Source organism: Panthera onca, chromosome D3, assembly GCF_046562875.1.
Source record: "Panthera onca isolate mPanOnc1 chromosome D3, mPanOnc1 haplotype 2, whole genome shotgun sequence".
Lineage (NCBI taxonomy): Eukaryota > Metazoa > Chordata > Mammalia > Carnivora > Felidae > Panthera > Panthera onca.
In genome coordinates, this window is record NC_138350.1 from 15,548,884 (window position 1) to 15,572,812 (window position 23,929).

General features: G+C 47.7%; 1 protein-coding gene across 3 annotated transcripts; it reads left to right on the forward strand.

Moving 5' to 3' along the window:
- The first annotated feature begins 5,585 nt into the window (after positions 1 to 5,585).
- Positions 5,586 to 20,926, forward strand: MLEC (malectin). Of its 3 annotated transcripts, none has more exons than XM_060612461.3 (5): positions 5,586 to 5,774; positions 12,643 to 12,821; positions 13,404 to 13,580; positions 13,687 to 13,744; positions 15,039 to 20,926. In XM_060612461.3, the coding sequence occupies exons 1-5, from the start codon at positions 5,771 to 5,773 to the stop codon at positions 15,266 to 15,268; spliced, it is 648 nt and encodes a 215-aa protein (XP_060468444.1). In that variant the 5' UTR covers positions 5,586 to 5,770; the 3' UTR covers positions 15,269 to 20,926. The 3 variants fall into 3 exon arrangements, with proteins under 3 accessions (XP_060468444.1, XP_060468445.1, XP_060468443.1); XM_060612460.3 differs by lacking the exon at positions 5,586 to 5,774 and adding an exon at positions 5,840 to 6,239; XM_060612462.3 differs by lacking the exons at positions 5,586 to 5,774; positions 13,404 to 13,580; positions 13,687 to 13,744 and adding an exon at positions 5,836 to 6,239.
- Positions 20,927 to 23,929: the final 3,003 nt, after the last annotated feature.

The window sequence follows — 23,929 nt, forward strand, 5'->3', positions numbered from 1 at the left end:
TCCTGATTCCATAAATTGTGCCCTTGACACAATGGAAAGAATCTGGGAGATAACAGTTAGCTTATGTGGAGCGCTTTCGATGGCCATGGAAGGCATTCTCCCAAAGTCTACTTTCTATAATCCTCATTCCAACCCAGCTGCAGAAGGGAAGTGACTTGCCCAAGGTCACCCAGATGGGAAGGCGCTCGCTTTTTCTGTCCATGTCCTAGGCAACTCTAATCCTGCCTGGCTTCTTCCCTGTGACTCATATCCTTCTGGGGGAAGTGAAGAAAAGCCAAGTCCATTCTCCCTCCCCTGAAGTTCAGTAACAGTGGCTCACTGGGGGCCAGGACAAGGAGACACTATGGGCTGGTTCCTGGACTCTCTGGGAAGATCTGGTCCCCTGGCTGTCTGAATGTTAGAGGCCATAGGTGAGGAAACTTGGCTTTGGGACCAGACCAGCCACCTGGCAGGGGGTGCTGAGCAGAAGGCAGGACTGGCCCCCACTCCCTTTCTGTGTTTACCTTTTGAACTTTTATTGTGAGCTTATCTTTAAGGGAAGAATAGTCCATAAACTTAAAATAGGCAAGACTTAATTAATAGCATGCTTTGTTCTTCTGATCCTTATCTGTTCAGGAAGACACACCCCTTTTCAGTTTTGTGGGTCAAGGTGAAACTGCCTCCGGGGGCTTACCAACAGCTGCTCCATTTTCCACTTTTGAACTCTGGTTCCCTTTGGTTCTTCCCTCGTCCTGTGTGTGGGAGGGTTTTTCTCAACTTTTCAGCCTGAACACTTCACCAGGACCTTTTCTATTTATTCAGTGCCAATATTATACAATTATTTATTTTTATATGATAAATAGCTACTGTGCATTGAAGGCCTACGATGGGCCAGGCGCTCTGTTAAGGGTTCCTATCACCCTTGTATGGTGGATCTTCTAATAAGTTCCACTTCACAGATGAGGCAACCAAGGTCCAGAGAGGAGAAATGACTTTCCCAAGTCCACACAGCTCTAAAAAAGTAAAGCTAGGCTTTGAGTCCGGGGCTCTATGCCCCCAAACACCCATGACTAATATTTATTGAGCATTTAGCTATGGGCTCCAGGGTCCCACCATGCTCACTTTTAAAACATGTCCTTTTTATTTTCCTTGTTTAAAATATATCTTTTTATTTTCTGCAATTCTACAAGATATGTACAATTATTCTCTCCATTTCACAGATAAGGAAACTGAGGCTGATAGAGATAAATTTATTTACCCAAAGTCACATACATGGTAATTAATGGCGGGGCTGTGATTTGCACCAAGTGGTGTCTGAGAGGTAGCCTGGTTCAGAGGCAGATTACTAGATTAGAAGCCAAAAAACACCAGACTTTGGCTCTCATTGTGTGGGCAAATCACCTAACCCTACTGAACTTGAGCTTCTCATCTGCAAAATGGGGGACATTTTTTTCCCATCTTCTTGAGGTGGTTGTGAGAATAAGTGGGTGGGAACCAATGGCTGGTAAGAACCTGCTCCATCAAGGCCTGAGTTTATATGCCTTATCCCAGTTAGGGATGGAATTATAGTGAATTTTATGTTTTTAAAGTTCTCTTCTGAGTTGTCTGTATTTTCCATAAAAAGTATATCTTTCTTCCATAAATGAATGGTGTCTGTTAAAAAATTTTTTTGTGAGGCGGGCACCTGGGTGGCTCAGTCGGTTAAGCGTCTGACTTTGGCTCGGGTCATGATCTCACAGTTTGTGAGTTCGAGCCCCGCATCGGGCTCTGTGCTGACAGGTCAGAGCCTGGAGCCTACTTCAGATTCTGTGTTTCCCCCTCTCTCTACCCCTCCCCTACTCATGCCTTGTGTCTCTCAATAATGAATAGACGTTAAAAAATTTTTTTTCTTCAATGAAAAACTAAAAAAATTTTTTATTTTTCCAATTTTAGTGAGAAATAATTGATGGACACCTTTTTTTTTTTTTTTTTTTTTTTTTTTTTTTTGGATGACTATAGCTTTATAGGATAGCTTGGAATCAGGAATTGTGATGCCTCCTGTTTTGTCCTTCTTTCTCAGGATTTCTTTGGCTATTTGGGATCTTTTGTGGTTCCATATAAATTTTAGAAGTGTTCTTTTCTACTTCCGTAAAGAACTGCCATTGGAATCTTGACAAGGATTGCATTGAGTCTATAGATGGCTTTTGGTAGTATTGACATTTTAACAATATTAGTTCTTCCAACCATGAACATGGAATATCTTTCATTTATTTGTGTCTTCTTCAATTTCTTTCATCGATGTCTTACAGTTTTCAGAGTAGAGATCTTTCACCTTCTTAGTTAAATGTATTCCCACGTACTTTACTGTTTTTGATGCTGTTGTAAATGGAATCAATTTCTTTATTTCTTTTTCAGATAATTTATTGGTAGGTGTCTGTTTTAAAATATCTCGTTTAATCCTTACAACAACTGTGAGGTGGATGACCTTTTGCATTTTAGGAGAGAGGTGATTACAAAGGAGTAACAGACAGGGGCGCCTGGGTGGCGCAGTCGGTTAAGCGTCCGACTTCAGCCAGGTCACGATCTCACGGTCCGTGAGTTCGAGCCCCGCGTCAGGCTCTGGGCTGATGGCTCAGAGCCTGGAGCCTGTTTCCGATTCTGTGTCTCCCTCTCTCTCTCTGTCCCTCCCCCGTTCATGCTCTGTCACGATCTCACGGTCCGTGAGTTCGAGCCCCGCGTCAGGCTCTGGGCTGATGGCTCAGAGCCTGGAGCCTGTTTCCGATTCTGTGTCTCCCTCTCTCTCTCTGTCCCTCCCCCGTTCATGCTCTGTCTCTCTCTGTCCCAAAAATAAATAAACGTTGAAAAAAAAAAATTTTAAAAAAACAAAGGAGTAACAGACAGAGCTGGGAAGCCACTGAGAAAGGAACTGAACCCAGTTCTGTCTGACCCCCAAATCTCAGTTCCTATCACTATACGGAAGGCAAGTTCTCCATCCCGAGAGGGTGCTGGTAGGCTTCAAGCAATTTTTTTTTTATCTTTAAAAAAATTTTTTTAACGTTTATTTATTTTTGAGACAGAGAGACAGAGCATGAACGGGGGAGGGGCAGAGAGAGAGGGAGACACAGAATCGGAAGCAAACGGGGGAGGGGCAGAGAGAGAGGGAGACACAGAATCGGAAGCAGGCTCCAGGCTCTGAGCCATCAGCCCAGAGCCCGACGCGGGGCTGGAACTCACGGAGCAAGATCGTGACCTGAGCTGAAGTCGGACGCTCAACCGACTGAGCCACCCAGGCGCCCCTTCAAGCAATTTTTTTAAAACAGATGTTAGCTATCATCCCCCAGCCTCCCTTCCTCCAGCCCCAGACAACTACTAATCTACTTTCTGCCTGTATAGATTTACCTATTCTGGACATTTTATATAAATTCAATAATGCAATTTGTGGCCTTTTATGTCTAGCTTCTTTCACTCAGAGTAATGTTTTCAATGTTCATCCATGTCGTAGTGTGTAACCATACTTTATTACCTTTTTTTGGTTGAACAATAGTTTATTGTATAAATGTACCACATTTTGTTTATCCATTCATCAGTTGATGGACACTTCGTTGCTTCCACTTTTCAGCTGTTGTGAATAATGCTGCTGTGAACATTCATGCACTTTGCGGGGACACATGTTTTCATTTCTCTTGGGTCAAATGGAGTTAAATTGCTGGGTCAAATGGTTGCATTACCTTTTATAAGCCTCAGATCTAGCCTTCAGAGTAGGAACTACTATGTCTTTCTCAGTTGAGGAAACTGAAACTCAGAGAGGTAGAACACTTGCCCAAGGCCGGCCACACAGTGAATAAATGGTAGAGCACGGCTTGGAACCCAGGCAATCCAGCTCAGATTCCATGCTCATCCTGCCTCCAGGGTCTCAGAACTTTTATTTTACCGAAGAGGTGGTCTAATTCACCAGATACTGGATCTCAAAAAGCTGGGCCAGACTCCTCTGTACAAAGGTAGCCCAGTCAGGAATGGAATCTGAGGAGCCCAATGGGAGCTAGCCAAGTATCCTATTCATCTCGTGGGGTGACCAAGGATCTGGGGAACCGAGAGAAGGCTTAAGGTTAGGTCTTTTGAGTCCTCCCCAAAGATTTAATCCATTTTTGTGATAGTTTCTCCCGGACTACACTACCTTAAAGGTAAAATAAACAAGAGCTCCCGTAGGTAGTTTAGTGTGTGGCTCTACAGGTCAGCTGCCTGGGAGGGAGGAAGCCTCCATCACCTCTTTGTCCCTGTGTTTCCCATTTGCACCATACTCCTGCTCTGAGGGCTATTCAAGCGCTGACTTGTCAGTTTTCTCCAAAGATGAGTTTTCAGAGAAGTGGAGAATGGGATAAGAAACCCTAGTGCAGGACTTCAGAGGTGCCTTGAGACGTTTACATGTCTGTGGGAGCAAGCTAGTCCAGATCCTTGCAAATTACGGAGGGAAAAAGTGGGGAAAAAGTGGGACCAGGAGGGCGGATACTCTAAAAGTTAACCCTGTGGGGTCTGACCTTGGGGGCTGGGCAAGGAATTATGGTGCATTTCCATATCCCCCATGGATCCTCTCGATTTTGGTATCTCACTGCATTCCTTTATCTCTGTTCTAGCTAAATAATTGAGCTGTGGGTAGTTCAAAGTCTGCAATTCTCATTCAGGACCCTGGGTGTTTTTGTTCGCTGCTGCACAAAGTTCATTGCCTGGCACGTAGTAGGTAGGGTTGTTAGGTAAAATGCAAAAAGCCCAGTTAAAATTGGATTTTAAACAAAATATGAATTATTTTTTCATAGTATGTCCCATTTGTTTACCTGAAATTCAAAGTTAATTGGGCTTCCTGTATTTCATCTGCTACATCTGCCAACCATACTAGTAGGGTCTCAAAAAATATTTGTGGAATTTGCCCTGGCCCTGCCCTAAACTTGCAGCGTGACCTTTTGGCCAACACTGAGTCCCTCTCTGGGCCTCAGTTTACCTGTCTGAAGAGTGGGGGTTTGGACAGTGACCACAGCGCAGAGATCGCCAATGTAGGAAAGCGCTGGGTGAAATGCCAAAGAGCAGAAAGGGAGCTCGAGTCACGCGTACACCTACAGGCTGGGTACCACGCGCGACTCCGCTCACCAGGATTGGGGAAGTCCCGATCCCGCCCCTGAGTCGCTGGGACTGACCGGGCTGTCGCCAAGGATACCTGGGTAGCCAGGAGCCCCTCCCCCACAAGGCCACGCATTTCCGCTGCGTTGGAGCCTTCTGATTGGACGGCCGTCTGGACGCTACCACCAGCCCAGAGCTCGCTAAGGGGTGGGGGCGGGGTCTTGTCCCCGTGGGACTCTCGCCCTGAAGACCTGTGCTAGCAACCTGTCTAGGAGAGGATGGGTTTTTTGCCTCACACAGAGAAAAAGACTGAGGCTCGGGTCGAAAGAGTTTCCACTGCTTCTCCTACTAGAGCTTATGTTCATGCCTCTCCCTGAGAAAAGAGGGGGCGGGAAAGTGGGCAACGCACCCCTACCCGGAGCCTATTCGGTCCCAGGATCTGGAGCACCGGAAGTGTTGGCGACGTGTCAGTGCGCCCTACTCTAAACCTTCCCTCCCAGGCCACCTTTCCTATTCAGCTGCAGGATTCCGGGGCCGCCTGGGCGCTGCACCCCGCCACTTCCGCATTGAACCGCCGCTTCAACCGAACTCCCCACCTCTGCGCGCGCTCCCTCTCGAGCCTGTTGGTTGGGCTGGCTCCTGGGAGTAGCCACGCCCTTTCCCTCGCCCGGAAGCCAATGGACGGGCGCCTCCCGGCTGGGCGATGGGTAATTAATGAGGGCCGGGCGCTGATTGGCTGTAGGGTCGTGGGGGGCTGGGCGGCGGGGTAGGTTGTTCCTGAGGTGGGAGGCGGCACCCGTGGCTGAGAAGGAGGCCTGAGAGCGACATGTCCCCGGCGACTGAAGCAGAGCGGCCCGTGGCGCTGTTTTTCTGAGCCCGGGGCGGCCTGGCGGCCGACTGAGGACGAGGGTCGGCGGAGGCTGCCCCCGCTGTGGTGGCCGCCATGCTGGAGGCCCGGGCGGTTGAGGGAGCCGGCGTGGCGCTCCTGCAACTGCTATTGCTGCTGCTGCTGCCGCCGGCGCTCCGGGGGCCGGGGCTCGGCGTGGTCTGCTCGGCGGGGGCCGGGCTGCCCGAGAGCGTCATCTGGGCCGTCAACGCGGGCGGCGAGGCGCATGTGGACGTGCACGGGATCCACTTCCGCAAGGACCCTTTGGAAGGTCGGGTGGGCCGAGGTGAGAGCCCCTCAGCCGAGCCGTGGGATCCGGGGCCTGCCGTGCTGGGCGCAGTCGACCGAGGGCTGCGGGCTCTGAGCCCCTTCCTCGACCCTGGGGCCACGTCTCCGGAGCCAAGTCCGTCTCTGCGGTTTCCTCCGGGACCCGGTCAGAGCTCAGAGCCTGGCGCGGTCTCGAAGCTACGAAGAGAGATTGAGGCAGAGTTGGCGAGAAGTTATATTTGGACCTCACATCCTGCATTTTCTTAACCCCTCTCTTCCAGCCGATCTGGGAAACCAAAGACGAGGGCGGCTTGTTGCCACCTCGAGGCCTCACGGGTCGTAGGTTATCAGTGTCCCAGGCCTGGGTGGTTTTGCTGTGCTGTATTACGACCGTTCCTGCTAGATTCTTGCCATCCCAGAAATCGGCCGCTTTCCTTACCCCTTCTGCAGGAGCGGGGTTGATTCTTAGCCGGAATAGAAAGGAATCTTCGAAGACGATGAGCCAGGAAAGTTTGATTGTAGCCTCCTCCTGCTCCCCCCTTTAGAGTGAGGACTATGTGTGCTCAAAAGTAGAAGCTGAGGCCACCCCAGAGGGTGGTTATACTGAAGCCATCCTGCACGTGAGGCTGGTGGAGTGTCAACTGGGTCAGCCAGTGGAACCTTCGGAGTATTCTATCCGAGAGTGTGTAGAGCGTGTAGCGCCTACCCTAAGAAGTCTTGAGGGGTAGGATTCCAGTGTATGGGGAAAATGATTCTGACTTAACTGACCAGCAACAGTAGTTTTCACAGAGCTGCGCAGTTCTCAGAGTTAGTGTAAGAATGGCGGGGTGGGGGTGGGGGTGGGGGGGGGAGCTGGCTAAAAATGCAGATTCCAGACCTAATAGATTAAACCCACGTTTCTGCACCAGGGGCTTCTGATGTTGGGCATCCTCAGACCAGACTTTGGGAAAATCTGCTCTAGACGCTTTCTTCTGTTAAGTGGGATTGGACAACAGGTTTAAGAGGGAAGTTCCTTATTTCGTGTGTTGGAAGGAGATTTATGTTGTATGCTGGGTTCAGAGGCTGCCAAATTGGCAGTGTGCCATCTCCAGAAAGCTAAGAGACAGACTTTCTCTCATTCTTTCCACGATGCCCAGATTTGGCTCTTGCCTTTACGAAAGGGTTTAACTTCGCTCTTCCAAGTTAGTTGCAGTGTCCTGGAGTTTGTTGTATTCGAGGGTTTATTGCTTCCATACATGTGAGGATGTTTGGACACAGGGCTGTTTTCTGAAGTTCTGTGTTTGTCTTGGAATTTACTTAGCCCTGGCATGTAGGTCTCAGTGGCCCGGGTTCAGCTGAGTCAGGGCCCCGGTCTTTAGCAGCTGTAACAGCAGCCGAAGCCAGACTTCACATAAGCACGAGGTCACTGCTGTCTCCATCCTGGACCCTTCCTCTTTCTTCATGGGTGTGGGCAGGGAGGAAGGAGCTCTTGAGGAAACTAGAGACCGTTTGTGGACTTTGCCTCTTGAGATAGGAATGGTGAGGACGCGTGCAGATGGTTTCTTTCACTTGACAGATACCAGGCTTTACATATTACATGATCCTATTAGGTTTATTGTGCAGAGGAAAAAGCTAAGACCATGCAGGTTCAGTTCCCAGTTCAGAAATCCTGGTTTTAATTTGCTGGTGCAGGTGATTTGCAGGGGGAGGGTGTGGTGCTGATCAGCAGTCAGCCAGGCTCTCTGTCCTTGGGTTATTGGCTCATGGTTGCAATTTCTTTGGAGGGGTTTATTGTAGCAGGTAAAATTACATGAGACCTACCAAAGCTCGTGCGTACTGGAATCCTGTCTTGGACCCCAGCCTTTGGGGTGCTCTATAAACAGAGGTTCCCTGCTCCACTCTGTCAGAGTGTAACAGACAGGGGCCATGAATTGTAGCGGTAGGAAGGGGTGGATGGAGAGTGGAGGCTGGTTGTCAACTGTGGCTTGGACCAGCCTGTTGCATCATTGCACTTACTGGGTTCCTGACTGAGAGTAGCATTTTGGTGGCCTTAGATCTGGGTCTTCGATTCGATTCAGCTTCCATTCTCCGGAGGCATCTCTGTAGTTTCTGTGCTAAGGAGTCGGTGCCACCAAGGGAAGTGTAGCTGTTCACTCTGCCTTCCCTTCCCTGGCACTGTTTGGGTGGGATGTGCCAGGTATTTGGAGACCCTTGCTCCATGCAGCTATTACACTAATTGCAGTAGGAGCTGTATGTCTAATTTCTTTTGCCACATGCCGGCGATACTGTTTCCAGCATTGGTTCGTTTTATGTTGAATGGATTTAGGCATTTGTTGCCAAGTTAATCCAGATAAGGGTTTGGCCTGCTTTTGAACTTGGTGTTTCTCTATAGTGTCTTTGTAGTTCAGCATTCTTGTAACCGTGAGTGGCTTAGGGCACCTAGTGGCTTTTGCTTTCAAAGGCACTTCATAATGTTTACTGAATTTCATTTCTGCCTTGAGGGTAGCTAGTGCTCACAGGAGATCCTCATAGCCTGGGAAAGGCTTTTTCAACTTGTGGGCTTCACCAGATGGAAATATCACTATAGAGTGCTCAACTTGGGGCTTTGGCATGCTGCAAATTCCAGGTTCTTGCTCATTCTGGGTTCCTCCTGACTCAGGAGGAAAAGGCCTGGTTATTTGGCCTGAGGGCCCAGGACTTGGCCTGGTTTTAGGAGAGGCTATTTCCTCTTCATAGAAAGATATCTGCCAATCATTTGTATGACCTTGAAGAACAGGCTTTATCTCTCTGGGCCTTGTTTTCCTTTGTACTATAACTTCTCGTGCTCTAGAAATCAGTGACCTGAGTCTGAAAACTCTCTTGCCCAGAGTGGGTTTAAGTGTCTCTATCTTTCTCTGTTCTTGATAACCTTTCACAAGAAGTTATAAGTAGGCAGAACATGGTTCCAGAGGGGAAAAAAGGTGGCTAAGGGCCTGAACCTATTAGATTACTAATTCTGCAGGCCTAAGGAAGACCCTTTTCTGGGCAGCCTTCCTTTTGGCTGGGGAGGGATTTGGCTCTGGGGAGATTAGAGCATGAAAGACGCTGAGGGTCACTGCTGTGTCTGATTTGCTTAAGGCTGTGGGATTTGTTTAGAATTTTCTCTCCATACTTTCGCCTAAGAGGCCGGCTTCATCTGCAGGCCCTCTCAGTAGCAGAAGTTCACAGGTAGAGAACTTAGGTAGGCGGTATCCCCATTTTACAGGTGAACAAACACCTAGAGATAATAATCTGTTCCAAATCATATAGTAGTTTGCAGAGCCAGGGTTCAAATCCAGGCCTGTCTTACTCTCAAACTGGAGCTGAATTTTTTAAGTCGCCTGGCTCCTCCATTGTCCTGAACTAAGTAAGAAACAGCAGACATAATGTAGGCCCTTTGGCCCTTCCTTTTTGATTAACCGAATCCTCAAGGTTCCCCGCCTCAGTGCATTCAGAATAATTCTTTATGGACTCGCCTTGCGTGAGAAGGAAGTGACTGAGAAGAATAAGCTAGCGGTCAGGTGGGAGGCCTAACCTCGGGGTGGCAAGGGTGGGGTGGCAAGGGTGGAGTGCCACAGCAGCTCTGCAGTGGTGGTCTCGTGTAGGACAGCTTCCAGCTCATTCTGGCTTTTTCACTGCTGTGGTTCCTCACCGCAGTTTTCCAATTTTTTATTACTTCCATTTCCACTTGGTCCATTCCCTAAACTCCTGGGAGTGGAGGCATCTTTTTTTTTTTTTTTTTTTTTTGGTGCTTATTGTGTGCATATGCTTGCCTGGGTGGCATACCTTTATGTCTGTCTGTGTCTCTATGAGGCACTGTATTAAGATGTTTACAGATCTCCCTACATGCAACCTGTGGGATAGGTTGTTATCCCCATTTTATAGGTGAGAAGACAAATCGTTCCACACCACATGCTAGGCGGCGGAGCCAGGATTCAAATCCAGGCCTGTCTTACTCTCAAACTGGGGCTGAATTTTTCAAACAGCCTGGTTCCTCCATTGTCCCGAACTAAGAAGCAGCAGACATAATGTAGGCCCTTTGGCCGCCTTCCTTTCTGGTTAACTGTCTGAGCTATATTGTGCCAACTTCAGCAGTGTGCTGACTGTGTACACGTCACTGTATTTTAGAGAGATCTGTTTAGCTGTGAATACCTAAAGTCTAAAGGGGAAAGAAAGAAACCCTTTTTACTGCTGCATCCCTTGGGACTTGGACAAATGCAACTTTGCATGTGGCAGATCTCCTGGGAAAGCCACTTGGGCTTTACAGGAAAAATATTTAAAGGTAATTCCAAGGTTGTTAAGTAGTTTTTATTCACATGGCTGAGTTTTGTTAGTTGTGAGACTGCGGCTCTTACAGATTACATTACTGTCAGTTTCTCACTTTTTCCGCTCACGAGAAAGAAAGAAAGAAAAAAGATTCCCCACACATGTACAAAATTTCCTGTGTATGTAAAAAGCAAATGTAGTTAATGTTCCAAATTTGTAAGGATCATGGTCCTCCTGGAAGAAGGGAATTCTTAGAGCTCAAGTGGAAGAGAAATAGCAGTCTTTTAATCTTCATGGTATAAGGGTTTGAGCCTGGGAAAGAGCTGAGGCATGTTGGCAGTCCATCCTTTGTAGTGCTACTTGGCCACCCTTTGATTTCTTGAGAAGAAATAAAAAGAAAAAAGCCTGAAGACAAAAGCGCAATAAGTTTCCTGTTGCATTGTCTCATCAGGTCCATCTGATGTCACGGCTAACTGTTCACTTACAGGAACTGTTAACAGTTATGTTTATTTTTTTGAGGGCTTGACCTTAGCCGCTGGCTCTTTAGTTACTCTTTCACCTTCCTTAGAGATAAAAGATCCTGTTGGAGTTGTGGTGATTCAGATGATAAAGCTCCAGGGATGACTGCTCTTGGACATCTCCCAAAGGATCTAGGTGCCAAATGTCTTCAGAGTCATCATGTGAGATTGGAAGGTGGTCTTGAAATCTTAATCCCAGGCTGGAGGAGAGACTAGGCGGGTGTACTGAAATCATTGCTAAGTCTGCAGTTTGGAAAGTAGATTATGGAGCACTGGGAAACCTCACTGTGTTTACAGGATAAAGGAGTCAGAGAAGCTGCTCTCTGAAGGAGGAAGCATAGCTATTCATCTCTGAGGCTGGAGTGCGGTCAGTGTCTAATATTTGAGGCAAGACCCCGGTTTAATTTGTTATGTGGTGGGGGGAGAAAAACATGTGTAATCTTGTCTCCTACTAAGGTTGGGGGAAGAAGGCTGGGGGCAGTAGAGGTTTTTGGCTTTTTGATACTGACTCAAGGTATGTAACTTTTTACCTTTTTTTTTTTTTTTTTTTTTTTTTTTAATGTAAGCTTTACCCTCAGTGTGGGGCATAAACACTCCTGACTCTGAGGTTAAGAGTCACATGCTGTATCAACTGAGCCAGCCAGGCACCTCTAACTTTTTACTTTTACCCTGCCTTATTCCTTATCAGTGTGTGAGATGGGAAAGGTGGCTCCCCCAGGACTTGGGCATCTTAGGCCAGAGGTGCCAATAGGACCTTGGCAGATTTTTTTTCCTGCGAGGATGGCTTAGCCCTATGGAAAGAATAGCATGGCTTCACTGCTCCTCAGGGACCTCCTTAGTTGCTGTTTGTTGGTTCAGCGAATCATCTTGAGTGCCTATTTATGTGCCAGGGACTTTGTTAGGTGCTGGGGCTACATTAGGAACTTTTTGGTTCTGAACTCTTTTGGATTAACTGGGGATACGTTCAGGAGAGAGTAGGTGAGGTTGAGTTTTGTGAGTTTGTGGGAAGTAAGGTGCTTGCATGTAAAAGAAATTAGAGAGTATCACGCCCTTCTTTTTGTGAGCATGTTTCTCTGGTATTTACCACCCTTGGAACTTTGTGAATGAAAATTATAAAAAGTAACTAAGCTGGTATCTTATTTGTAGTAAAGACAATGCAGAATGACTTGCCTAACATTTCCTGTTTGTTTTAGACCCTTGAGCTTTTCTGAATGAAAAAAACTCTTTGAACTTAATGGTCTTGCAGAGTTCCTGGCCATCCCCCCCTGTTTTATGAGGTTTCTCTGAAGCTCCCCTCTCAGGGAGCCAGGAGCTGTAGCTTTTGCCTGTTTTCTTCCTGTCACTCTCTGCGGTTGAGGAAAGTCATTTTAACAAGCTTCTAAGAAGTTCTTCTCTGAGGGTTAGGGAGCTGTTGGGGTGATTAGTGTTTGGTTTCTTTCACTTTTTCTTCCTTAGAGCCATTAGGCTCTCTGATGCTTGCCTTTGTGTCTGGTCTCTTTAAAGCCAGATGCAGAGGGGGTGGCCCCTTCCCCTGGGAGGGTTACTAGCATTGCCCCAGAAATGGCTCTGGCAGTTGTGGGGTCTCTGCAATTTTTGTGTGTCTTGCCTCTGATGTGGTGTCTCTTTGTCTTTTGTCCCCAGCCTCCGACTATGGTATGAAACTGCCAATCCTGCGTTCCAACCCCGAGGACCAGATCCTGTATCAAACAGAGCGGTACAATGAGGAGACTTTTGGCTACGAAGTGCCCATCAAGGAGGAGGGGGACTACGTGCTGGTGTTGAAATTTGCTGAGGTCTACTTTGCACAGTCCCAGCAGAAGGTGAGGCCTGGTCAGTGGGACATTGCCACTCTTGGATAGTCCCCTGCTATGGGCCAGAGAATGTAAGAGCCTCCCCAGAAGGGAGGAACAGGTGAGCTTTGAGGAGAAGCTGGATTCCTTCTGCCCCTCGAGAAGCGATGTCCCGTTGCTCACAAGGCTGCACTTGCCTTGGGGGTTGGTGACAGAAGGCAATGCCAGTCTCTTAGTTCTTGGCAACTAACTGATCCTGGTCGTCTTCCTTACTTGTCAGCACCTTCTTGTTTTTAGCCTTATTCTTTTCCTGTCTCTTCTTATGAATTTCCTTCTTTCCATGTTGAGCATTTTTTTTTTTTTTCCATGTTGAGCTTTTTGTTTATATTCTTTGTTTCCTAAGGCCAGTATGAGACCTTGACCATGAAGGAACATGGCTTTGATTTGGCTCATGTAAAGAACTCTGTACCCTTGACTATATCCAGCTCTTTCATTTTAAAAATTATTTCTGAACTTGAAGCCCAAGCAGGTACATGATGTCCAGCTGCTAAAGGAGTATGAAGCTGATGGTTTTGACATTGTCTCTCTTTCTTTTTATTTTAATCGTGGAAGGTATTTGATGTGCGACTGAATGGCCATGTCGTGGTGAAGGACTTGGACATCTTTGATCGTGTTGGGCACAGCACAGCTCATGATGAAATCATCCCTATGAGCATCAGAAAGGGAAAGCTGAGTGTCCAAGGGGAGGTGTCCACCTTCACAGGGAAACTCTACATCGAGTTTGTAAAGGTAATGCTCTCCCTCTGCCTTCCCAGCTGAGGAGATGTTTAAAAGAGTGGGGGTGGGGGAATGTTTACTGCTGCGTGGTGCTGACCCCGGTTCTTCCATTTCCCAGGGGTACTATGACAATCCCAAAGTTTGTGCACTCTACATCATGGCTGGGACAGTGGATGGTAAGTGGTGTTTTTAATTTGCTTTTTTGCCTTGGTCTGAAGGATATGATTGAGGAAAGCCTTGGGGGAATAATTTAGCCATTCACTTTTGTATAAACACTTAAAGCCAAATTGTGGGGAATCCAAAGTCAGATGGATGGGGACGGGGTGCAGCATGGTGCTGACCATAGCTTTGGAGTAAGGTCTGTGTTCAGATTTTGCTGCTGCCACTTAATCAGCTGTTTGGTTTTGGACAAATTCCTTTAAGTTCACTGTAAATGGGGCTTAATAATGGTACCTACTGGTGTGCCTTGACCCTTCTAGTCTTGGAATCGCCTAAAACCTGTCCTTATTCTCTTTCTTTGACATCAATTTCCTGGGGGCAGAAAGGGAAAAGGCAAGAGGGAGGAGTCTTTCAGCGTTTCGGTGTGCTCTCGGGCATTGCTCAACCGCACTGGACAAAAGTCCACTTCCGAATGTCTCCTTGTCGTTGGGATCCAGCCTTAGGGTATATCACTTTCTCAGCATTGAGATGATCCTGGCTGCCAGCTTCCCAGGCTGATTTTTGCACAGAAAGCTGGTGTCTTAGTGACTTTTCTCTTCCATTCGGCCTCTGTACCCTTTCCCGACAGAGTCCCTAAGGAGCAGGCAGAACAGAGGGGTGGTGTGTGCTGACAACCCAGGGCCCTGTAGCTCAGCTTTTCCTCAGTTGCTGTGTGAATCAGAAGGGCATATGGGATGGTGGAGGCTGCAGAAGGGATTTGAAAAGGTTAAGTTTTGGGTGTCGAGTCATTGCCACTGTTCAGTCCAGTCCTCACGGTTCTGAAGAAGTAGAAAAGATAGGTGATAGGAAGCCTCCCTGGGGTAGGGCTTTTACTACATTTTAGTTAAATCTAAAAAAGACTGGTGTTTGCAGCCATCTGCTATTCTCTAGGCCAGGAGTTGTTTCTGCTACATCTGTTTTTTTGCTGTAGACCTTGCATAGGTCATAGCATCTCTTTATTGTGGCTCATTTATGGCTCTTAAGGGTCTCACTTAAACGGTGTGGGTCTTGGGGCACCTGGGTGGCTCAGTCGGTTGAGCATCCGACTTTGGCTCAGGTTGTGATCTCATGGTTTGTGGGTTCGTGCCTTGCGTCAAGCTCTGTGCTGACAGCTCGGAGCCTGGAACCTGCCTTGGATTCTGGGTCTCCCTCTCTGCCCCTCCCCTGCTCGCACTCTGTCTCTCTCTCTCTCAAAAATAAATAAACATTAAAAAAAAATTTTTTTTTAAATGGTGTGGGTCTTACTTAAAGATGTCTACTTTCTTGTGTCAGATGTACCAAAGCTGCAGCCTCATCCAGGACTGGAGAAGAAAGAAGAGGAAGAAGAAGAAGAAGAATACGATGAAGGGTCTAATCTCAAAAGACAGACCAATAAGAATCGGGTGCAGTCAGGTCCCCGCACGCCCAACCCCTATGCCTCGGACAACAGCAGCCTCATGTTTCCCATCCTGGTGGCCTTTGGAGTCTTCATTCCAACCCTCTTCTGCCTCTGCCGGTTGTGAGAACAAATACCATCCTGAACAGGGTGAAGGGGTGTGGGAAAGAAACCGAACATGTTGGTTTTGGTTTCTGTATTTTTCACAGTGATTAACAGACAAACAAACAAAACCACACACAAAAATTAAAGGAGAAAAAAAGAGGCAGAGTGGGTAGAGAGCAGCCCTTATCCACCACTGGTCCCAGCCCTGCTTCAGTCCTTGTGCTCTCTTTGTGGCTGGCCCCAGCCGTCTCTTTCCTCTCCAGGGTACTTAAGGTGAAGCAGATCCTCCATGTTCAAGGAGCCCCATCTGCACACCTAGTGGAAAGGACTCTGAACCCAGAGCAGACGTGGTTCCTTTTTTTAGGTTAGAAATTAACAGCAGGGAAATGTCATCTTATTACCTGAGAAGACCAGCGCTGGGAGTTGGGTATGTTCTGAAGTTATGTCCAGATAAGTTTTCAGATGTCCTGGGATTGAAAGTGTGTGTGCTTTGTGTATGTGTGAAGGTGTATAATTTGTACGATAAAGACGAAAACAGAAGGGGGATTAAAAAAAAAAAAAAAAAAGAAAAGAAAATTAGATACTTCCTTACTTGGAAGCCTTTCTGGTTTCAGCCCAGTGATGGTTCCACCTTAAGTGTTTGCGCTTTGTCATTGCTTGTCTCCCTGACATATGCCAGTTAGAGGACTGTCTGGTATCCAAGACGATTAGTTTATGTCAGGTCCTCAAGTTGCCTCTGACTTGTTACCACAACAAATCATTTTGATTTCAGTGCCTGTTGGGGACTTTGATTTCTTCTCATTTTTTTCCCCCTTTAATCTGGCCCATTTGAAATCTCTTCTCTCTCTCTCAATCATCCCGCTAAGTTATTGCCAAGAAGGGAAGGCGACCTGGGGATTTGGGGTTCCCTCTGCTTGAATGTCTTATCCTCTACCACCTCACCTTGTTGGTACCTCCCTCCCTGGATCTCTGAGCCAGCAGCCAGGAGGACCTGACCCAGCAGTTCTTTTACTGGCCCCTTTGTAGGGTCTTGCTGCCAGGGGACAGGGATGCTTTCCAGCCTGCAGCAACAGAACACTTGACCTTAAAAGTCTTTTCTGGTCTTTGGATTAGAAAAGGCTTATGTTAGCATAACTTAAGAGCCACCTCAGAGACTTGAGCCCTACTAAGTGACTGACCACTGTTTAGAGTGTCTATCTAGTATTTGATGTTCATTTATTCCCATGTCCTTCTGTGTCACAAGTCAACCAGTTTTGGTTTATGCCTAGAGCTGCCCCAAGAAATTAGACTCATTGTCTGTATCTGGCCCACTGGCGCCTCTTCCCGATCCTAGCAGTCTGCCCCTTTCCTTTCATTTCCCTGTCTGAGCTGCAGTTGGGTTCTTGGTGTGACGGAGCTGAAAGATTTCTAGTCAGCCATAGTCCTGGCAGCTCTGAAGCCAGCCTTAGCATCAAGTGGCTGTCTTCAATCCCCTGGAAAAACTTGTACAGGAAATGAAGGTTCCCTGTTGCCTTTTCTTTCTGGTCACTGTTATTCTTTTCCCAGTTAGAGCAACAATGAGGGAGGACCCAACCAAGCTACACAGAGTTTTGTGGGTGGAAAGCAGCAGGGTTAGCTTCCGCTTGGGCTAGAGCAGCATAGAATCTCAGACCAGGCTCATCTTTTTAGAATGTGTTTAATTTTGTCTTTTTTTTTTTTTTTTTTTTTTTTTTGATGTGTTTGAAGAGCTCCACGCATTTGAATTGCTTATGTGACAAAGTAAGTAGCTCTTGGGCTCATGGCCTGGGTTTTGGCTCTTAATGAGTTACTCTGGGCCAACATTTAGTCCTTTGAGAGTGGGAGCCCTTTATTTTAGCTGTGACTTAGGCCTCAGTAGTAGGGGATTGAGTCAGGCATCTGGATGACTGTGGCCTGAGGCCGCAATAAGGGGAACACTTCCTGGAGTGCTTCACAAAGCTCCCTGCTTTGAAGGATGGCATCCTGTAGCCTTGGTCCGGGGCACCCCTTGCCCAGGGCAATGGACGTCCTGACTAATTGGGCTTCTGACAGTGGCTTTGGTTCCCCTTCCATCAGATCTCCTCAAAGCTGTAGGCCACTGTCAATGGAGTAGACAAGAGGAGGAAGGAGGACTCGCTGCCTCCATTTTGCCTTGTTTGTTAGTTTGCCTGGGTCTTTGAGGAAGGAGGGGTCCCGCCTACTCACCTCAACCCATCCCTTCAGTGACTCAGAGTCTCAGAAGGAAACCCTGGCTCCTGGGGCCATTTCCTAACGGTACTGTAAGCCAAGCAGCTTTGCTTCCAAGCCCACCCCTGTTTCCAAGCTCACTCCTTTTCCCTGAGCCCAGGGATAGGGATGGGCATTTTCCTCTGCTTGTGTCCGAAAGGAAGGAACATCTTTCTATGGCTCACAAAAACTAAAGGAGAAGTGAGGAAACAGGAAGAAGTATGGTGGGGGGCTGGGGTAGAGTCCCCTGGAGCCAAGTCCACCCAGCTAACAGCTGCCCAGGGCTGGTCACAGCTGGCCCATGATGCTGAACTTGAAAGCTTTTTTTTTTGTTCGGGGAGGGGGGGGCTCCTTCAAGATGATATAGGTACATGAAGTTTAGGTTAAAGGGGTGGGGTGGGGCACTCTTTATTTTTATTTTTGTATAGTGTACGTCACAAATTACTCTGTTCGTTGTTTGCTTTTTGCACTGTTTGTTCTCCTGCCTGTATTTTGAGCTAGTGCTAGGACCAGGCAGCTACGCTGTAGGGAGTCTATCTGGGGTTGGGGAGGTGATGAGGGATGCCACTTAGCTCTGGGGAAGGGGAGGCCTGGACTCTTCTACTGGATCCATGCACTGTCCTAGGTTTTTAGATCTCCCTGAGCCCAGCTGGCCAAAGCCAAGAGCAGACGGCCAAGATGAAACTCCTTTTGCCAGGAATGTGGCTTCGGTTCAGTTTCTGGGTGGACCACGTTAAGATGTTCTGCTGGGGATAGACTGAGAGTCTTCAGTGTAGCTCTGATTTGGGTCAGGGGCCAGCTGGCCTTTTTGGGTTTCACTCATGCTGACTGAAACATCCTGCCAGGAAATAATCTGTGGGACTCATGTCCCCTAAACCAGATCCATATTTCTGTAACATCTCCACTATGGAGGAGAAGCTGCTCAGTGGATATCTTGAATTCTGGTGACTTGAAAAATGGTTATCTTCGAGTGTCAGTGGTGTTAGACTCCCGGGTGGTGGGGGTGGGGGCGGCACAGGACCGGTAGGGTCACTACCGGCTGGTTTGAGAATGTAACCTTTTCTCTTTTTTCCACTGTTTGCCTAAGAGATACTGGCCTGAAATTGGGAGAGCACATTAGAGGTCAATTAGGCTTTGAAGAGATGGGGTGAAGTTCAAGTTAAGTTTACCTGCCCCTTTCTGTGTCTGGAAACTAATCTGGTTTTGGAATTGTGTTTTGACTTCTTTATCTTTTTAGAGAAGCTTCTGTTTTAAGGAATTTCTCTTCCTTCTTATCCTGCTTCTACTTTCTCCTGGGAAGACCTGGCCATGGCTTCTAGAATCTCAGTTGAACTTCAGAAAACAGCAGCAGTATTTTCCCTTTCCTAGCACATATACTCCTTTCTCTAGAAATTGGCTCTCCTTGGGAAGACCAGGGAAAGAGTCCACGGGTTCTCTACCCTCCCTGGAGATTGGGGCAGGACCCACCCCGGTCAGCACAGTGCCTTTTCCTCTCCTGCTCTGAGCCAGGGTGGGCATTCCCTTTAGATTCAGGTCTGGGCAGGGGTCTTACAGTCCCTGCCGTGGGGCTGCTTCCCCATCCCTTTCTCCCCCTCCCCTTTGCTGGCCGGCTCTAACCTAATTCAAGTGTCTTCTTGCCTCGAGGAGCCTTAATGGCATCAAGTGGCAACATGTAATATTGTCCTCTATGCCTCTCCAAAGGACCTAGGAGAGCAGGTGAACTTTCCAAAGTGAGAGAGTAACAGATGCTCCTGTTCAAAACAAGGGAGGAGGAGGAGATGCTTGGGCCTCCTTCTGCTGTGGCCCTGGGGGAAAGGAGCCTGGGGTAAGGCTCAGTGATAGTGCGGAAGCAGAACCAGAAACACCCGGGATCTGTTCAGAAATCTTAGAAGTCTGCTTCTCTTCTATGGAAAGATATAATTAGGGATCAAAGAGCTCTAAAAATATTGCAAAGAAGCCTTAATGTTCAAGCTTCAGAGAGATCAGAGTAATTTCTCCCGTTCTGTCCGAGCTAGGACTCTTTCTGTATTTAGACCTCTTCTGGGGCAAGAGGGCTAGATTTCCTCATTTTATTACGAGACCAGATTGGCATCAGTGGGTCAGCTGCCCAGCTAGGGCGGATTTCTTCTTTGTACGTGGGTGGCTTGCTGCCGATCTAGTTTGTCCTTCCCCAGCTGCCTTTTGGGTGGCCTGTCTTCGGCTGCCAAATCATTTTGATAAGAGCAGATAATTTGGGGACTGGCTGGACTGGCAGAAAAAGAGCAGGATGGATCTCTTGGGACAGTCCCCTCCCACCCCCCACCCCCTCCAGGATCATAAAGACAAGGAGCCAGGATTGTGCCGGCAGCCAGGGAAACAGTAGTCCTGTTAGAGTTGGCAGGGAGGGCCCTGGCACCTCTCACATGCAGGCAGTCTTGTGAGGTGGGGGCACACAGCACCAGGAGAAGCAGAACTTCGTTCTCACCTCTATTTTGAGCTTCAGTGCTTTATTTCAGTATGAGGGAAAACAACAACAAACTGAAGTGTGCTTTCCGTCCTTTGAAAGGACAACTGTCAGGAAAGGAGAGCCGAGTTGCCAGGTGGGAGGGGAGAATTGGCAGGGAGAGTCTTTACGGCAAAACCAGGAATGAGGCGTTCTTGACTCCTCTTCCCTGGCGTGTTACGATCCAGGGAATGAAAAGAAATTTGACCCTGGATTAGTTCCCTCTTTGGATCCTCCTTCCACCATGTTCTCACACACTAGGACCAGCTGCCCATTCTGAGCTCAGAGCAGCCTCTTCAACAATTATTGGCCTAACCTGGCTTGTCAGGAAACCACCCCTGCCTCCTCCCCCCCCCCCCACCCCCCCCACTGGGCCAGGCTGCTCTGTTCTATACCAAGTACTGGAGAAGAGTGGCAAGTTCTTAGTAGGCCTGGTAGCTCCTAGATTCCCATCCTCTCCCTGCCGCGGCGAAACAAACTGTAGCCACAACATGCATTTACAGCAGCACAGTGAGATGTGATTGAGGGGCTTTGAACCTGGCTGGCCCGGGAAAGCAGTGGGGGGTGGATAGAGCTGTCTTTCCTTCTGGGCTGTCTCCATCTGTCCCTACCCCTTACATGCCCCATCCTACTCCCACCAAAAAGTAAAAAAAATCAGGATGTTTTTCACTGTCCATTGCTTTGTGTTTTAATAAACAATTTGCAGTGACACTGTTGAGATTGAGTTTGAACTTGATTGTGAAGAGGTGAAGTGATTGGGTGGGAAAAGGGAGACATGGGGGCTCACTTAGCTGCAAAGGGCTCTCCTGGGACAAGACCGGCGGCTTTTGTCCATTTTAGCCTCGTGTCTCTTGCTTCTGTTTTCGCCGGGATGTTTGGTTAAGAGAATGAAGTTCTGTAAAACTGCCTGGCCATTTCAGCCAGCAGTGCATTCAAGGAAAAATAAACAGTTGTTTTGTTTTGTTTCCACTTTCACTGGAATGCCAGGCCATGACTCGACTCTCCCTCCCAATGCACATCTTTCCCTCAGCTTCCATGACAGCCTGTGGACAGACCGAGCCCTGGGACGATTTTCTCTGCTTTCTCCTTTTCAGGTGTGTTGTCAGTGTTGAGTATACATTGGGAAGGATGTATATGCAGAAAGAGCAGGAAGGACTTTTTCCCCCTGTAGTGAATCTATCTTGTTCACAGCTGAGGAGCATGAAACTCAAAAAACTTAATTTACCCCAGGCTAGTCAGTAAACAGTGAAGCCAGGTTTCAAATTCAGTCTATCTGCCTGCAAAGCCCCTGTTCTCTCTAAGCTATAAGGATAATTGTAGATATCCCTTAATGGAGCCCTTGAAATGGATGAGGCACAATGCCAAGCACTTTTACAGAAGTTATTTCTGTTTAATCTTCAACAAAACAGTTGGTATTAGCCTTACATAGGTGAAGTGACTTGCCCAAGGCCATAGAGCCAGCCTAGACGGAGCTAGGACTTTACACCAGGATTCTGGCTCATCATTACTCTCTATTACTCTGATTACCTTTCCTTTCCCCACCATGCTATGTGACTGGCTCCAGACTCCAGAACCTACCTGCTGTATTTCTCCAGCAAGAATGGAGGCTGCTGGTACCAGGAGAGTTTGGCCTACTTCCCTCAGTTATCCCTTAAAGGGCAGAATTCATTGCTCAGCTCCAAGAATGAGGCCAGTGTTGATGGCGTCTGTTCTCAGGGCCCAAATAAACCAGGAGGCCCACAGAGCCTCTTTCTTAGCTCGAGCCCACCCATAACTGGAGTTCTTTACTAATTCAGACCTAGCTGTTACTATTTCAAGTAGCTTTCCGCGAGCTGCCAAATGGGGGAAGAGACCTGAAGAAGCCTTGCTCTAGGGAGTTGCAGGGAGGAAAACTGACGGAAGATCTTGGGCCAAGTGCTGGGGGTTGGGTGAAACCGCTCCTTGGGTCCAGATCTTAATCTCATGAAGGAAATCAGGCTCCCGGTTGGCTGGAGCCGGTGTGTCGGACCTTTCTCCATACTTAGTACCCCACCCCCCCTCCGTCCCGTATAGAGGAAGAGAGAGGAGTTTTCTCCACATTTACTGGAAAGCTCATTGCTATTAGCAGTGGTGAAGGGTCAAGGAAGAGAGGACGTGGAGCAGGGAGGTTCTGCAGTGGGATTGCCTCTGTTCTCTGACAGCCTGAGGTGGTAGGCACCTCACTGCAGGACTCTGGCCCTAGAGTCTTAGTTTTGTTTGTTGCCACCCACTTATATGTTAGTAAAAAATAACCCCACTTGCTCTTTTGGCTTGGCCTTGTGCTAAGACTTGCTGTCCTGGGTCTCCTTGCCGCTGCCACTGGAATCCATGTGTGGCTTCCTCAAGCCTGGTCCCTAGCTCATTTCCCCTCAGCTCTCTTCAGTCACCATGCTCTCCCATCCAGCTCCACCTCTTCTCCCCATCTGGTGTGCCTGCCCTCTGCTGAGGGGTCCTGGAGAAAGGCCGCTCAAATGTATTGGCATCGTGACCACTCACAATTCACGCTCCCTGGTACCAGCATCGTGCTTTCGTTGCTGGTTTTGATCTCTTCACTACATCCAGGGAAGATGTGTGACTAGCTTGACTTATAAAGGAGGAAACAAAGGCTCAGAGGGGATAGATGACCTGCCCGAAGTCACATAGCTGGTAAGTGACAGAGTGAGGAGTGGGACTAACCACACGCTCATGCTCTTAATGCCATGATGTGCTGTTCTTTAAAAAACAAAACAAAACAAAAAACAATTAAATGAAGGTAACTGATGATGCTGGGTGATGGTTAAATGGAGGTTTATTATATCATTCCTTTTCTGAAAAAGAAAGTAACTCTTTAAGATGTAGTGATATAGGAAATACATGAGCATTTTTTTAATTTAAAGTTATATGGATGCAAAATCTGAAAACTTCTCATTCTCATACCTACTCATCTAATCCCTAGAGGAGAATATAGGTGATGGTCTGGTGAATATCTTTCCTTTTATACATATTTTATATGTACATATATTTATATGTATACGCATATATACATATACACATGTTGATATAGATTTTTTTTTAATGTTTATTTTTGAGACAGAGAGAGACAGAGTATGAGCGGGGAGGGGCAGAGAGAGAGGGAGACACAGGATCCGAAGCAGGCTCCAGGCTCAAACCGTCTGTGCACAGAGCCCGATGTGGGGCTCGAACTCACAAGCGGTGAGATTCTGACTTGAGTGGAAGTCAGACACTTAACTGATTGAGCTACCCAGGTGCCCCTACACAGATTTATTCTGCACATGTGCACATGTTTTCTTCAGAATCCATTAGGGAATTATTGGGTCAAACATTATATGCATTTAAAAATTTGGAAGTACTGCACTCCACAAGGCTCCATGAGTTTTCACTCACCAAGCTTGTGCTGTATGACTTGGGAATATGCGAGAAATCCCTTTTGGAAACAGGTGGGATATAAATATAAATTCTTGCTTTGTAAAAACAGCCCTCAGCCAGGGAGATGGTGACTTGGCTACTAGGGAAGTTACCAGTTCTCAGCCCCAGACCACAAGGCATGCCTGCAGTCCCAGCTTTGACCCGCCAATTCGATGCATGCCACCTTTAGGAGGGAGTAGGAAGGAGGACTGAAGTTCCCAGTCTTTGCAGAAAAAGCCCTCTGATGTCTTGCTTACCTTGGTTGCACCAGCACCAGGCCCCACCTGCCTGGCCTGGTTTGAGTCAGACTGCCTGGCTACCCTGGGACTGCCCTGGAAAATAGCCACTGTCACACCTCTTACAGCAAGGAAAACAACCAGGAGAGGGACTTGCAGAGCTCAGAGCTGGGGTGAAAGAGTCTGGCCTGTCCATGCTGGCCTTCCCGAATCTAGCCCAGGGAAACCTTGGGTTAAAATTTGCTAATCCGGTAGCTCTGTGTTGTCCTCTTTCCTCCAAACATGGTGTTAGTTTATGTACTTTTCAAAAAACACTTTT